This window comes from Capra hircus, chromosome 23, assembly GCF_001704415.2.
Source record: "Capra hircus breed San Clemente chromosome 23, ASM170441v1, whole genome shotgun sequence".
NCBI classification, from domain to species: Eukaryota; Metazoa; Chordata; class Mammalia; order Artiodactyla; family Bovidae; genus Capra; species Capra hircus.
In genome coordinates this window covers 16,183,709-16,200,252 of record NC_030830.1, presented here as the reverse complement: position 1 = coordinate 16,200,252, position 16,544 = coordinate 16,183,709, and the positions used below count along the sequence as shown (strand labels likewise).

The 16,544-nt window shown below is 49.0% G+C and overlaps 1 protein-coding gene across 2 annotated transcripts in view; it reads left to right on the top strand.

The window, feature by feature from the left end:
• Window positions 1–16,544, top strand: part of LYRM4 (LYR motif containing 4) — an 88,507-nt gene that overhangs the window by 9,395 nt on the left and 62,568 nt on the right. Inside the window, exon 2 of one of the 2 annotated variants that reach the window (XM_018039168.1) lies at window positions 13,781–13,901. In XM_018039168.1, the coding sequence (XP_017894657.1) occupies window positions 13,781–13,901 (121 nt within the window). Of the gene's footprint in view, window positions 1–13,780; window positions 13,902–16,544 lie in introns of those variants that run through there. The other variant, XM_018039167.1, reaches the window with a different exon arrangement.

The following is a 16,544-nucleotide window of genomic DNA, read 5'->3' as shown; positions in this document are numbered from 1 at the left end:
GAACAAATGAGCCTGGCGGGCTACAGTCCATGGGATCGCAAAGAGGTGGACGTGACCAAGCAAATAAGCACTGCTGCTGCTGCTGCTAAGTCGCTTCAGTCGCATCCGACTCTGTGCGACCCCATAGACGGCAGCCCACCAGGCTCCCCCATCCCTGGGATTCTCCAGGCAAGAACACTGGAGTGGGTTGCCATTTCCTTCTCCAATGCATGAAAGGAAAAGTGAAAGTGAAGTCACTCAGTCGTGTCTGACTCTTAGCGACCCCATGGACTGCAGCCCACCAGGCTCCTCCGTCCATGGGATTTTCCAGGCAAGAGTACTGGAGTGGGGTGCCATTGCCTTCTCCGCAAATGGCCCCTAAAACCATTTTTAAAAATGTTAAGAATGCATAAAATGCAGTAGCATGAAATAATTGTTATTATTTTAAAGTAATAAAGGAGAGAATCGGGGCCAAGGGGAGTAAAGATGGAGAATGTAACAGAGCGAGATGTAGAGCTGGACCACAGAATGCGGTTCTCAGTCAGTCGGACGTCCTTACAGCCTCTCTGAATTGATGTGTTGCAGTAGGGTAATACTTTTCTAACACAAAGTGTACTTACAAGGCGTTCTGTCAGGAAATTGCTGTGATGGACATTATAGGGAGCTGCGTTTCACAGCCTCGCGTCAGTAGCTGTGTGTCTGCTTGCTGTGGATGCAAGATACTCCTCTAGGACTTCTCTGTGGCCTCCTTCCTGACTGCCTGAATCCCACTTCATCAGCTGGTAGACGTCTGTGTATGCCTTAGCATTTATAGCATCACTTCACGGGAAATAGATGGGGAAGCAGTGGGAACAGTGGCAGACTTTATTTTGGGGGGCTCCAAAATCACTGCAGATGGTGACTGCAGCCATGAAATTAAAAGACCCTTACTCCTTGGAAGAAAAGTTATGACCAACCTAGATAACATATTCAAAAGCAGAGACATTACTTTGCCGACTAAGGCTATGGTTTTTCCTGTGGTCATGTATGGATGTGAGAGTTGGACTGTGAAGAAGGCTGAGCGCCAAAGAATCGATGCTTTTGAACTGTGGTTTTGGAGAAGACTCTTGAGGGTCCCTTGGACTGCAAGGAGATCCAACCAGTCCATTCTGAAGGAGATCAGCCCTGGGATTTCTTTGGAAGGAATGATGCTAAAGCTGAAGCTCCAGTACTTTGGCCACCTCATGCAAAAAGTTGACTCATTGGAAAAGACTCTGATGCTGGGAGGGATTGGGGGCAGGAGGAGAAGGGACGACAGAGGATGAGATGGCTGGATGGCATCACCGACTCGATGGACAAGAGTTTGAGTGGACTCTAGGAGATGGTGATGGACAGGGAGGCCTGGCGTGCTGCGATTCCTGGGGTCTCAAAGAGTCGGACATGACTGAGCGACTGAACTGAACTGAACTAGCATTTATTTTCTCAGCTAACTGGTACCTAGCCAATTTAGGAAAATTCTAACCTTTAGAAACCAAATGAAGTGATAAAATTAGATAAATTGCATGAACCAACCTGTGAATTTCTAGATTTAGCAGGTGTCAGCTAAATTACTGTGTGTCCTCCTGGATTTTGTCTGGGTTAATAATAGGAGTACCCTGAATAGGGTTCCTTCAGCTGATCTCTACCACCCTTATTTTAAGAAGCAGATTTAAAATTGCCAAAGTTGAGACATAATAATATTATCACTGTGACATTTTGATTATCTGACTTCACGCTGCTGCTGCTAAGTCGCTTCAGTTGTATCCAACTCTGTGCGACCCCATAGACGGCAGCCCACCAGGCTCCCCCGTCCCTGGGATTCTCCAGGCAAGAACACTGGAGTGGGTTGCCATTTCCTTCTCCAATGCGTGAAAGTGAAAAGTGAAAGTGAAGTCGCTCATCGTGTCCAACTCTTAGTGACCTCATGGACTGCAGCCTACCAGGCTCCTCTGTCCATGGGATTTTCCAGGCAAGAGCACTGGAGTGGGGTGCCATGCCCTCCAGCATTACTGCAGTCACCTGTTAACTGGCAGACCAGCTGCCAAATCTTTTCAGTTCATAGTAGCTAGCAGTCATTTAATGAAATCAGTTAAACTGTCGCGCCACACTCCGCACCAAGGTGCTTCCTTGCCTTCCAGAGACCTCCGTCACTGTAGCGTGCGGTCTCTGATGAGGTCGGCTTGAGTCTTCAGCAGACGTTGGCTGGGGACCCACCATGTGCCAGCCCCTCCGGAAATGCAGAGATAATCAGCGTGACCTTTTCCCAGGAGGGGCTTGTGGTTCAGTGCACAGAGCAATGCACTCACTGAAAGAAAAAGAAACTGTAGTTGCTCAGTCGTGTCTGACTCTGTGCGACCCCACGGACTACAGCCCTCCAGGCTCCTCTGTCCATGGAATTCTCTCACTGAGGGTTCTGTGAAGACGAAGAGGCGGTGCCACGATAAAGAATGAACAGCGGGTTGTGGGGGCAGATAGGAGGGGCAACACAGCCTGTCCCAGAAGGGCCAGAGGTTAGGAAAGGAACGGTGGCTGCCCTGGGCTGTCAGGGTTCTGCAGGGCTTCGCTGGAGGAGGGAGGCTGAAGCAGTGGGGATGGACCCACAGGCCAGTGTAGCTGGTGCTGAGTGCTTCGAGCTACCAGCAGTGTGGTGTCCCCCCGGGGGTGCGGTGGGAGCAGGTGAGGGGGACGGACGCAGAGCCTCGGGGGCCCCGCCGAGATGCTGGACGCCATCCTCGGCAGTGGACAGCCACACAGGCGTCTGAACGGACCACAGACAACACCTTCCAGCTGGACCACCCGAAGCGGAAGGAGGCTACAGATGCAGAGGCCAGTTGGAGGTGGGTTACGCCGTGAGTGATGGTGAGGGCCGGCTGCAGCCAGGTGAGGGCAGAGGAGGGGAGGGTGGTCTTGAGACACACTGAGCATTAGCCAGACTCACTGGCTGGTTGAGCACGCTGGGTTAGAACGACTTGACCTTCGGTCACGAGAATGTAACTGGAAGAAGCAGCTGTTGGAAACAAAACATCACATCTCAGGGAGGGACGGGAGCATCTTTGTTTAGGGCCGTCGCCTCAGAAGCTCGTCTGCGTGGTTCAGGCTCAGTTTTAAAGCATCTCTTTGGTCGTAGGTGTTAATCCACGTGTTCATCTCACTTTTCTTCTCTAGTTATGTACCTTTACGTACTGATGTTGCTAATTTGCCAGTTAATCAGTCCTTGGTATTCAATTAGTTGACTCTCTCTTTTTTCAGATTATTTGTTTTCCTCACTACTTGGCTGTTATCCTCACTGGATGTTATTAAGGCGTCTATAGCCTTACATTTATTCTTTTGTTCCTGGGGTAATTTTTTGAGTAGATTTAATATCCCCTCCATTTGGTCTTATTTATTCAAAGTTACTTATATGATCAATTCATTATAATGATAAATATTACTCTGTAGCACAGTTATTTAGTGCTCTCATGTATTTCTTTTTGTCTGCTCATGTTTTAAGGATAAATACGAATATTTTTCCCGTAGAATTATCCCTCCCCTACGTCTAATCCCTATAAGTGGTGGTGGTTTCACCAAAAATCACTTACACAGACGCAAGCAGCTCTTAAAGTCCTTTTTCCTCTTTATTAAGAAGCAAAATGCTAAATTAAATGAGAAAAGAGTTCCTTACAGCCAAACTGGAGCCGGAAAAAGCCACTGACCCTCTGTCCTGGTCTGTCTGTCTCGTGCATTGATTGGGCACGTCTGGAGGCCCCACTGCCCTGTGTGTGAGTTCAGAGTTCGGGGTCCTTCCCTCCCAGACTGAGCAAGCTTGGCCTTCGGTACAGGTGGTCTCTAAGCTGGGGAGACACTGAAGTGGCGATCATGCTTTTAGCGGCAACTTGACGCTTTAGCACCAGACTTGAGCGCCCGAAGGAAGGAAAGCCCCAGTGGGCATGTAACTCAGCGAGAGCAGACCCGGTCAGACAGCCTCCTGGCGGGGGCGTCACGCAAGGGCTCTGCCACGGCAGACCCCAGAATTCTTCCAGTCAGCCAAGACCAGGTTCCACGTCTGGGTCAGCATCTCAGAGCCAGTCCTGAGCGATACGGCTCAGACCACTTTAGGGGAGGGAAGCCTTACTGTCTTCTGCTCTGTGTCTGGAGCCTGCAAATGAAACTGTCAAAAAAAGACCTAACAGGAGGGAACATGCACACATTTTATTTCATGTTAATATTTTTATATAACGTGAAGGGCACCTCATAGAAGAGTGACAACCCCAAAAAAGCCCTTGGACTTAAGGTTTATGTACCATTTTTACAAAGGGCCATAAGTTGTGGAACAGTGACCAGACAAAGGATTTGGGCATCTAAGGACAGGATGTTATTGGAAATTGGCTAGGAAATACATCAGGAAACTGACAGGAGGCAAGGATTATTTGGGTGTGGTTTGTGCAGACTCATCTCAGCCTCAGCTCCCCATGTCTGCTGATAGGAATGTTCTTTCCTTCCTGGTACCAGGACACCTTTCTCGTGGGAAGCTTGTGCCCTGCTTCTGGCAGAACGTACAGGACAGAGTGGTTCCGGCATCTATTGTTTCTCTGTTGCCTTCAGCTCAAGATAACCCAGCGCTAGGGTGGTGTATCTGTGGGTGGAGCGTCCTGCTCCCCGTCGTCACGACCTGACTTTGGACTTGGCTGTGGGGTTTGTATGGTCGGGACCTTCTGGAAGAAGGGGCGGGGAATGTACTGACCGTCTCCGCTGTAGCTGACGGAACTTGCCCCTCTGAGGCCGCGTTGCTGGAGGGCTGGAGGAGGTACAAAGCGCAGCAGGTGTCCTGGGTCCCTGAGCTGCTGTGAGGGGAGGGTCTGTAAAGAGCCTGTGATGAATGAGCAGGACTTGCCCGTGGAAACTGTCAGCGCAGCGCCTGGGACCCCTCTGAGCCCTGACGGGGCTGCCCGGGGAGAAGTTTCGTCTAGGTCAGCATTTCCCAAAACGTAAGGGGTGTTAGTGGAGCAGGGAGACTGAAGGAGCCCAGGTGCCTGCCTCTGCTTTCTCGCGCCTCCAATGCAGACGCTCCGCGCGGCTTTCCCAGCCACGCAGTGCATGCCGGGAGGCGGGCGTCCACATGTCGCATCCGATTCCCACTCACCTGAGGCTCTCAAAAGCACACAGGCAGCGGGAGGGCTCCCCAGATCTGCCGAGTCACCCTTCTCTGCCTGCATTGTCGATCATACACGAGACCACCTTACTTCCAGGAAACCTGCATTTTGCAGAAGAATGCAATGAGCAGAGCTCCTCCTCTGTGCCTCCGTGTATCAACCATGGCTTCTCCCTCTGTGTTCATCCATTGAAAATTCTTCAAGTTTTTTGGTAAATGCAGTTTATCACACTTGTGTGGCTTTTGATGCAAGGTGGACATTTTGAATATTTTAGTAGGTAAAGAAGCTTTGAGTTAGTCTGGCCCACGTTAAAATGACTGTTTCCACTGAGAATGTGCCCTTTGTTGATTCTGGACGGGGTTATTGGATGGAGGAATTACAGACAGTAATGAGGCCACAAACCACCTCGCTCTGAGCACTTAAGCATATTGAAAAGTTGGCCTTGGATTTAAGCCAAGTAATAAAAGCTTTGTGCACCTCAAAGTGAAAGCGTGTTACGGATTTCTGTTTCTGAGGTTACTGCCACTGAAATGTAAGTGGTAGGGAGTAAGCCCTTCTGACTTGACCAGTTAGACCCGGTGTCTGCACAGCTGTGGTCCACATCCAGAGAGCGGGGAGCTGGACCTTGGACCTACGCAGTTAGCAGAAGAATGTCAGGAGCTGAGGGGATGCTCTCCGGAGATGCTCTCCGGCACTGCTGTGCACCTCTGTCGCTTCCGTGTCTTCTAACCAAGGATGCTCCTATGTGACTGAGGTTGCGCTTACTTGGCCAGGATGAGGCAGCACCTCTGAGAATGGCCCAGGAGCTCTAAGCAGTGACCGTGACATGGTTGGTTACAGGGACAGCCTGTGGCCAGGATCCTTCAGCCACACCGTGGCCCAAAGGGAGAGGAGGAGTGTGCCCACAGGTGGAGACTCCCGGGGCCAGTTGGGGCAGAGTGAGGAGAGGGGTTTATGTTCATCATCAGGGCTGGGTTTTCAGCTGCGTGTGGGTTTGACCAATTATGTATCCTTTCTTTGTTTTGGCAGGTACATGCCAAGTGTCATTCTACTGTTATTCAGTTGGTATTAATATAAATAGTGAAATAAATAGTAGTAACTTATAAATGCAGATGTTTGCTCAGTTTTCTTCAGTCTTGCAGTTTTGTACATAAAATTAAATCTTAACACAGAAATACCCAAACACCTACTAGATGATTCACAGAGATGTCATGGAGATAAATTATGTAATACATGAAAGTATTTTGACCTACTTGAAAGAAAGATGCAATAGGAGGTCTCCTGCCTTGCAAACAGATTCTTTACCATCTGAGCCACCAGGGAAGCTGGGTACAGGTTATTTGTACTCTAAACGGCCAAGCCAGCAAACATCTGAAGGCAGAACAGCACTCAGGTCGGGATAACCATCCCCCTGTGACAGCGCAGGGTCTTCCACGCCCACGCGGCTGGTGACATCCCGGGAGACACAGAGGTTAACTGCATCTTTAAATTCATAGAATGTTAGACCAGACAGAATGTTAGAGGTGCGTCTTCTCTGTGAACAGCAAAATTAAAGCTCACCGAAGGGTGAAAGTGCTTCTGGATTTTTGAGTAAAGCCAGGGAGGGATGTGGTTTTTGTGCCTCTTTGCATAAACTTACATAGAGAGGTCAGAGTCCTTTAATGCCTAGTAGGTAAAGTAAAGGTGGCTCATGGCCTCCCGGTGCTGGACTCACTCCTTATTCAGGGATGGAGGGAAGCCAGGCCCAGCTGGTCCCTCAAGGTGCTTTCAAAGCCAGGATGCTCCTAGGATGCTCGCCACGATATTGACCTTCCTTCCCAGCCAAGAATTCTGAGTCCCGAGAACATCCATATATACCTCCTGGTTTTTGGTTTTACAGATGATTACTGTATCTCTGGAATATTCTTAGGTAGTTTTTTTTTTTTTTTTTCCTTCTGAATAATCCAGCCGGTATTCTGCTACTTCACACATTCTAGGAAGGGGGAGCGAGTACCACTGTGCACTTCCCTGCTCTGTAAACTATCCTTAATGACGAGCTGAGCACAAGCTTGGTGACTTGTCTATGTCCCCGTCCTCTTTTCTTCCTGGCTCACTTATCCTTGCTGGTGAGTAATGGCAGGAGGAAGGATAACATAAACAGAAGTCACTTTATTTGGCTTCATTTTAGCAGCACTGTTAGAAAATTTTAATGAAGACATTTGAGTTTAGACCACAAGGAATTGTTCTGTTTCTGTTGTTTACTAGAGGAGTTTCTATTGTTCATGCTTTATTTTCTCCCATAAAGTAGAAAATCCAGAAGTAATTGAATAATCTACCATAGATAGTTATTCTTCTTTAAATATAAATCATTTAAAGGCCCCGTCTTACACTGGCACGGTTCACAGTGTAATTTTAAAGTAAAATTTTAAAAATGGTATTCTGTAGTTTTCTAACTTTTAGCTCTTATTACACAGTGAAAGCTTGAGTTTGCCTTTTTGGTACAAGGTCAGGCTCATGTCTGGTAGATGAGGAGGTCATGGAGGAAGAAGGCAGAAAATCCCGTCCCTGCCCGTGGCGCATTGATGTCATGGTGGGGCTTTTAAAGGAAGCGTGGGCAGTTCCTTGAGGACAGTTAGTGCTTGAGTGGCGCCTTGGTTGCCCCCCACAGGAGTGTTTGCAGGACTCATGGATGAAGGACAGTTGGTCCCTCACCCATCTTGGTCCAGGATCAGGGGAGAAAGGCACTGTGGGTCCGAGCTCTCTGATTTCAGCTTGCAGAGCCCCGCACTTCCCACACGGCCGTGTCTAAACCCCAGGAGCAGGGAGGTGCACCTCTCTGCCGTGGCGCCAGACAGCACTGGAGAGGTGGCCTTTACTTTGATAGATTGGTTTACATTCTGAAAAATCTTGTTTGCAACAAAATGTCAGTGGCAATGAGGATGGATCCAAGTGGTAACTGAAACTTTAGATTTGATGAATTGTCAGTTAAAGATCCCAGATGTTTTTAAGCATCAGAAAGAAAGCCTGGACAGAAATGCTCCTAAACTTTTCCTCGAGGGCCCGAGAGGACATCTGCAGGAAGAGGCTGCCTTTCTTTCTTTCCATTGTTTGTTGAGGGCTTTTTGTTTGCTTTGTTTCTGTGTTTTTCTGGGTGTTTTTTGGCATGCCCCTGCAAGGCCTGTGGGATCTTAGTTCCCCTGTATTGAAAGCATGGAGTCTTGACCACTGGGCCACCAGGGAAGTTCCTTTTTTTTTTTTCTTTTTTTTTTTTTTTTAAGAGAATGTTACTTTAAAAAAAATCTCCATAGAACTGGACCTAAAATTTGCAATTATGCAAAAATGGTTTTTAGGTCATAACATTTTGAGTACATTTTTTCTTGGATGTACATATTTTTCATATTTAATATTTAATGCTTTTTATAAGCCATAAATTTACCGTAATTTCTTTGATTGTTTATTATTGGATATTTAGATCAGGGTTTGAATTCCACAAAGGGGACTAAGTAGGAGGTTGGCCGGAGTTCTCAGAGCTGGGCTTTCGGAACTCTATGACCATGGGGGAGGGGATTCCCGGCACTGTCTCTCTTGCACCCTAGAAGGTTTTTCTCTCTCTTTGCCCTTCTGTTACACTCACCTGTCAGAACTGCAACCGTGGGTTTACTAACACATCTGTCTTTTCCACAACCACACCTGGGCAACTGAACTCAGCTGGAGAAAAGTCACCCACTTTGGCAGACTGGCCCACTGTACTGGGTGCTGCCCAGCTCCACGGGCCTTCTCGCCAGCCTGCCCCGGCTCTCTGTTTCTGAAATAATTGTTTTAAACCCCTCTGCTCAAGCTTCCAATCCTCCTAACTCTTTTTTTCCTTATAATTTTGCTTTCTGATGTATACTTCAGAAGTCATAACATAAAAGAACAAACTCAATTGTCTTAGCTAGTTTCACTGGGGTTTTTTTTTTTCACTTTTCATTGATTTGGCACATTTTTTAAATAATTTGTCTCATTTTCCTATGGGATATTACTGCTTTTCTAAAATGTTAGGAAATATTTCTAATTTATTAAACTGTGCTTTTACTTTATTAATAATCAAGCTAGGTAAGCCATTAATTTTCATCTGAGTATGGCTTTGACTACATTCCAAAGATTCTGTGCATTAACTTTTTCATTATTTTGAAAATATTTTCTTATTATGTGGCAAAGTTTTTTTCCTTCTCCTAGTTGTTATTCACAAGCGTAAGCGTTTCCAAAAATCCAGGGTGTTTCTTCCTGTGTGTGCTGCGCTGTCCTCATTGAGCACATGCCGCCGTGTTCTTGCTGAAGGTACTAACTGCCTCCTAACTGCTCGCTCCCAGTGGGGCTCTGCCCAGGCTTCGTCGTGTCTTTTCTAGGACGAGTGGCGTTCCTGTGTCCTCCCTGCTTATGAACTGGGCCTCCTTGTCTCCGTCTTTCCTGCCTCGGCACCTTGCCTGGTTTTAAATATTGGCGCCATTCCTCCCGGGCTGTGCCCCAGGCTAGCTGCTCTTCCGGTGCTGCAGCTGTCCTCAGAGCAGACTTAACTGACCCCCCCCACCCCACCCCCCCCCGTCGTGCCTCGTTCTTCTTCGTCGAGGATTTTCAGGTTTATTACCAGCTTGGACCGTCTCATCAGAGATCCAAAACCACGTTTCTGGTAGCCTGCTGGACACACCTGCCTTGTTGTCCCTGCATCGCCTTAAAAAATCCTCGTAGAGCCTTTTGTTGTCATCTATTAATACTTAGCACTCCCTTCCTCCCCAGGGCACTGCCGTAATTTACTCCTCAGTGGTACGTGTCTCCTGGCTATATGGATTCATCTAAGTGTATTTCCTTCCCAATCTCTTCTCTCACAGGTTGAACCTTCTCTGATTTTTCTTTATTTATGGTAAATTACCAGCACTTTAAATTATTAATAAATAAGAATTATAATAATTTAGAGAGTGGGGCTTCCCTGGTGGCTTAGTGAAAAAGAATCCACTTGCCAACGCAGGAGACATGGGTTCCATCCCTGATCCGGGAACACCCCACATGTCACAGGGCAACTAAGCCCGTGCACCACAGCTGCTGAGCCTGCGCCGTGGAGCCTGCTTCCTGCAATAGAGAAACCACCACAGTGAGGAACCCACGCACCGCAACTCGGCAGTAGGCCCTGCTCGCTGCAACCAGAGAAGAGCTCACACAGGAACGAAAACTCAACACAGCCAAAATAAATTTTAAAAGTATTTTAAAAATTTAGAAAGCATAAACTCCAGTAATCAAAAGTAATTTAAAACATGCTATCTCTTTGTATTTTTTCTGTATTTAACATAAATGAGATCATCCTGAGTATAGACTTAGTATCTTTCATTTCAGAATACTTAACATTAGAGGGTAAAGTTAGATTCCATATTCAACAGCTTCCACCAAAATTAATTCCAAAAAGATCAAAGAGTTAAACATAAAAATATGGACCAGAAAAGTTCTCAGGAATACATGGGTGCGCATTTGTTGTGATCTCACAGTAGAGAAGACTTGTACCTGTGATGTACAACCAGAAGTCATAATGTAAAAAGTGGCCACTTGGCGGAATGGGACACTTGTCCATGACAAAGCACACAATCATAAAGTCAGGTGGTGGTCCAGGGAGAACTTCACAACTCATCCCAAAGGGGTGGTTTCCTTAGCACCATCTTACAAATCAATCGGAAAGATCCCTCAGTTAGGAAAAGGCAGAGAGCATTAACAGAGACACGAATGGCTTTAAGCTTGTGAAAAACTGGTCGGCAGCACTCATAACAAGCAAAATGTAAAGTGAAATGAGAGACCATCTTTCATCTGTTAGGTCAGCAAAGATCAGAAAGTTTGACAGCACACGTTGGCAGTGGTGCTGGAAACAAGCAGTGTACATGTTGCTGGGGGAAGCGTGGGCTCGTGCCTCTGCAGAGAGAACTTGGGCGATATTTTATTAAAACCGCAGATATACTTGTCCTTTGCCTTACCACTTCGGTATCTGTGAGCTGACCACACGCACATGCACGTGATGCTGCAGGAAACAAGGGTGTTGACTGTCACAGCAAGATTGGGAACAGTCGAAGCACCGATTCGTTAGTAAGTGCAAGTGTCCGACTCTCTGCGCCTCCGAGGACTCTATAGGCCAGAGTGTTGGAGCAGGTAGCCTTTCCCGTCTCCAGGGGACCTTCCCAACCCAGGGATCAAACCCAGGTCTCCTGCGTTGCAGGCGAACTCTTTACCCACTGAGCCACTAGGGAAGTAAGGGGCCCACTAATGGGTCAGTTCATTTGTACTGATAGGAATGATGTATTTTATATTTTGGTTCAGGAATTAAAGGTGCACAGTGTGTTTAGAGCTCCACTGTTGTGAAGAGAAATATACATGTGGAGGGTGTACTATGAACCCAGTGTCTTCAGGAGGCTTCACGGGAACCTGCATCTGATGGAGCAGAGTGTCGGGGGCCGGGAGACTGAATACCCTCCTCACACCTTTCTGTGCCTCTGACTTTGGTACCTGTGACTTTAATGGTTTGGAACCATCTCTTTTAAAAGCTGCATGATGTCATAATTTATGTAGCCGCTTCTCTGTTGAACATTTATGGTTGTTTCAACTTTTAATGTTTATAGACAGTTCTGTAGTGAATATCTTTCTGTATACAGCTTTGTTATTTCTACAGGCTGTTGCTACAGGATCACTAAGAGTAGAGTTAGTGGATAAAGGATTATGAACGTTACTACAGATTATGATGCCCGTTTCCCCACAGGAAGTGTAGTTCATATCCCACCATCAAGCTGTACATGCCTTTTAAAAAATAAACCTGCTAATTTGATAGACAGGAGATTCTGCCCTGATGACATGCACGCTTCCTTGGTCGTCGCTGAGGCTGAGGATCCGTGTATTTCTGTCGTGCTTCTCTCCGAGCTTAGTCGCTCTAGGCTCCCTTGTGAACTGTTGGTGCATACCTCTCGCTCGTTGACTGGGGTCCTTCTCTCCTACTTGATTTACATGTGCTCAGGATATTAATCTTTTGTCTTGTTTGTTACTAACTTGGTTAGGTCTTTAAGGACATGGAAGAGTTAGCCAAGAAATCAGGCTGGAGAAGGACACTCCCTGTGTGGAGAAACAGCAGGCCGGCCGTCAGGAAACTCCGGGTCTTCCCGTGAGGCGGGAGTCGGTGGCTCCTCCTGGACGCGGTGCTTGGCGGGGTGGGATCGAGGAACGGGGGCGCCCCGTCTGCGCTCATGCACTTGCCCCAGCGGGGGAAGCCTGTCAGGGGTTTACTGGCAGCTTCCCCCCAAGACTGAGAGCCTTTGGTCTCCAGGGTGGCTTTTCTGACGGAGACTTTACCTCCTCACTCCATACCCTCCTCACTGGTCAGTGTCCTCCTCCTTGAAATAATGAAGCTCAGCTGTTCCATTACGCTTACTGCTTATGTCAGTAGCTCTTTCCCTCATGATGCTCTCAGCCATTTTCCTAAGACTTGCTTGGCACCTGAACTATTTGTAGCAAGACTTGAAGTACCGTTGGGACGAGATGGTCTTTCTGCTGTTCGTGAGGCCAGTCAGTTTTTGTTCTTTTAATGCCTTGGTGAATGGATAGCAACTTGGCTTATAGCAGGTACAGTTGAAAATCACAGATTCTGTTCAGCTGTTTGCAGAACCTAGTTCTACCACTTACTGGGTGTTTGATCTTGGCCATTTTTATTATTATTACCTCTGAGTTGTAGTTTGTGCGTATTAAATCGGATAATGCATATCCCATTCTGAGCACAGTCTCCTGTGCCTGGTCCCTGGGCCATAGATCCTAGATCCATAGATGTTATTTCTTGTCCCTTTGGACCCTCAATACAGTTCGGCATATGACTGGAAAACAGCTGTTTTCTTTGCAGATTTCTGAACATAAAAATCTGAGGTTGTACTTACCTATGTCGCATTCATTATTACCAGCTTAAAAGTTATCTTTTTTATCCTTTCTGGAAGTATTTTTCCTCTGACCTTGGAGTTCAGGGTTTTATAAGTAAATATCTTGGCATAGTTGTCTGGTTATTAAACCTCCATGAACCCTCTTAATTTATTGTTATCACTTCTGAGACATTTTCTTCCATTACAACTTAAATCACCTACTCAGTCCAGTTTGTCCGTGCTTGCTGTTCATGGACTCTAAAGCCTCTTGGTGTCATCTCCACTCCCAGCTGTGGCGGGGTCCCAGTATGGACCACGCGTGTCGCGGTCCACAGGAGGAGGCAACAGCCGGAGGGCAGGGCGAGGTTGGAGAGCTGACCCCAGGGCGGCACCCGTCGCCGTCTCAGTGCCCGCTTGTACAGCGCCTAGCCCCACCGCAGTCCTCGCTTGTCTCTGCACGTTGAGGACCAGTCGTCCATGTCAATGGAGGGAAGCCAGACGCCAACAGCTCTGAGGAGCCCGTAACCTGAGGAGCATTTTCTGGAGTTCCGTGTGACTTGTCCAGAGTCGATTCACCTCCCTAAATCTGTTTGCTCAGTCATCCCAGCATAGGAATGGATGGGCCTGTGCCCAGAGCAGCGAGCAAAGATGATTCTCCCCAGGGGCCCAACAGACAGCTGATTCCTAGGGAAACTCTTGTGAATTCATTTAAAAGCATTGTTTCAGACACACTGACATGTTTTCCTCTTTTTCCCTGAATTCATTTAGAACTTACGCTATCCGGAGGATAAGAGACGCCTTCAGAGAAAACAAGAATGTGAAGGATCCCGCAGAAATTCAAGCCCTGGTGAATAAAGCCAGAAGAGACCTGGGCATAATCCGTCGGCAGGTGAGGTGGCCAAGAGCATGGAGCTCTCACACGTCCCCCATGATCGGGCGTCGCGGCTCTGGGGCTTGTAAGTCACACCTGGGATCGCGAGACTCTCTTCTTGCTTATGTGGCCAGAGACGAGTTGTCCTGTCACTGAATCAAGGGGTGCACAAAGGAAGTGCCAGCTCTCCGAGTTCCCAGAGCACACGGCCTCTGGGGAGCTGGGTCCCCACACTTTACTAGACGATGGTGCTCTAAGTTTGGGAGAATTCTTTAAAATTTCATCTCTTTGTTGGATGCATTACACATTTATACCCGGACGTATGTCAAAGAGTATAAATATATTCTACTTTTCCTAGTGTTTTAAGACCATAACTCAAGACCATGCTGCCCTTTTCCTGAGGACAGTGTTATTGGCGATGAAGCTGTTTCGTTGCCACGTGGCAGCGTGTCTGCAGGTGTGAAGCATAGCTACGTAGGCCCCAACCCCCAAGGACCCGGCGAGGGATTTGTTTCCTCCTGGGGGAGAGCCAGCGGTCGCCTTGGCCTCTCGCTCTGCTCTTCCTTGCAAGGAGGACGGGGCCGCAGCCGGGCCTCCAGGTGTGGCAACGTGTCCTTGTCTCTGCAGAATCGATCAGGGCGCCAGAGGCGAAGCGGCCTGCTGTCCGCTGGGTTTCTCATCCTCTGAAAAGCCGTCCTTTCCACTGTTTTTCTCTAGTTCAGCACTAGTCCCACCGTAAGGTCCGTTTCTGCTTCCGTTTGCTTTCCGCTCTTCCTCACAGTGAGTTTGTTTAGCTGTGGAAGGACACCCTTACATTCTCCTGAGACCCGTGAGTGTGTTAGAAGGCGCTCCTTTCGCATCGTCAGGAGATCCTGGCGCGGCTGACGTTATGTCGTGTCGTGACTTGTGACGTGTATCGGGATATATATTTACATCTCTGACCCTTCTTCATGCTCGACTCTAAACCGTTCATAAAGGAAGCAGTATCAGGAGCTGGTTTTCATCTTATGTCAAAGTTAATCGTCTTGTTATGTTACCTGCATCATAGAACAATCCCTTCTGTCATAACCTTTCAGATTCTGACAGCTCTCTTTGAGTTCTGCAGTTATCTAGGAGTAGAATAACTCGGCTGTTTTAAAGAAATGATCTTTAAATATAAAGGCATGAAGAGATAATAGGATAGTCAGAAAAAGAAGCTGGTCTGCAGATTTCCAAGGTTGCAGATAGTGGCAGAGAAGTGAGTTGCCCTTTTGAAAACTCTAGAAGGATGGCCTTCCCGAGGCATCAATGGGAGAGTCTTACGGGATCCTTTAGCACCAGAACTTGGGAAAACAAGCAGCCTGCATCCTTATTTTGCGTAAATTCAGGAAGATGCAGTTTTTGGCATTTTCCCACACAGAGGTTGGCAAGCACCTCCAAAGCAGACTGGTTTTCTCTTTTACTGTAAAGTTGCTCAGAGTAGGAACTGCTGAGAAAAGGGACCTGCGCATGATCTTGCCACCGTGTCTTCTGTTATGTAATTGTCTGTGTCACTTCTCAGTTTGAGATGCTTTATTTAAAACAAATGGACAGACTGGCTCTCGCCAGACGTGCCCAGTGAATCCGCACAGACCAGTTTCAAACCCTGGGGCCGCGGGCCGGCCGTCCCCAGGACACCTGCCAGGTGACCGTTCTCGATGGGGGGCGGGCGGGGGCGAGCCGCCGCTTCCGGGCGCAAGTCTTCTGTGTTAACCGACAGAGCAGCGGGGGCCTCCCTGTCGTGTCAAGACTGTGCTGAATCCCAGCGTCACGCTGACTGGAGTTACCTCCCTGTGCCGCCTGGTGCTGAGCTGGCTGGGCTGGCCTTGGCCTCGAGGCCATCGAGAAAGCCGCATCTGTGGGTCTCCACCGGGCCCGCCGCCCTCCCTGCCCCCGGCGCGCTGTTCTCCACAGGCCGCCGGTGAGTCTCTGAAAGGGAAGTCAGAGCAGGTGACGTGCCTGCCCGAGACCCTCCAGGGGCCCGGCCTCCCCGGCCGCAGCATCCAGGTGGTGCCCTTGCCGCCCCAGCCGCCGCCCCCTCCCGCAGCCTGGCCCTCTTGGGGCCCCGGTCGCCCTCGCATGGAGCGGGCCCCGAGCCCATCCTGGAGCTGGGCTCCCCTTGCCACGCGGGCTTCACTCCGATGGCTTGAGCCACAGGAGGTCAGTCAGTGGTGATAGCGCGCGATGCCCTCGGACAGCCACCTGCTCGCCGCGGTGCTCAGGAGGACCAGCCTAGCTCCGCGTGGCGGCGGCTCCTCACTGTTCGGGCACTGAATGAACACACGCTGTTGGTTCCTGAGCCCGTGGCCCTTGGTCCAGGGCGTGTGCCGCCAGAAGCTTGCTCTCTCGCCGGCTGCCCCGAACCCGCGAGGGCCGTCAGATGGTCCGTGGGAGGACGGAGGGGACCCAGTGACCTGCGGCGTCACCCCAGAGCCACAGCGACCCCCACGTCACGTCCACCTCCACGGGGTGCTCCACTGGGAGACCAGCCCGTGCTCATGCGTCCCGGCAGCGTCTCCCTGGAGAGAGCCCGTGGCCCCTTGCTGGCCGCCAGGTGCGCGCCTCGGTGGGTGACCCTTAGACCAGGAGCGGCCTCCCGCCGCGGCCCGCCTCCTGCCGCCGTCCTCGCAGAGGGTCCCGGCT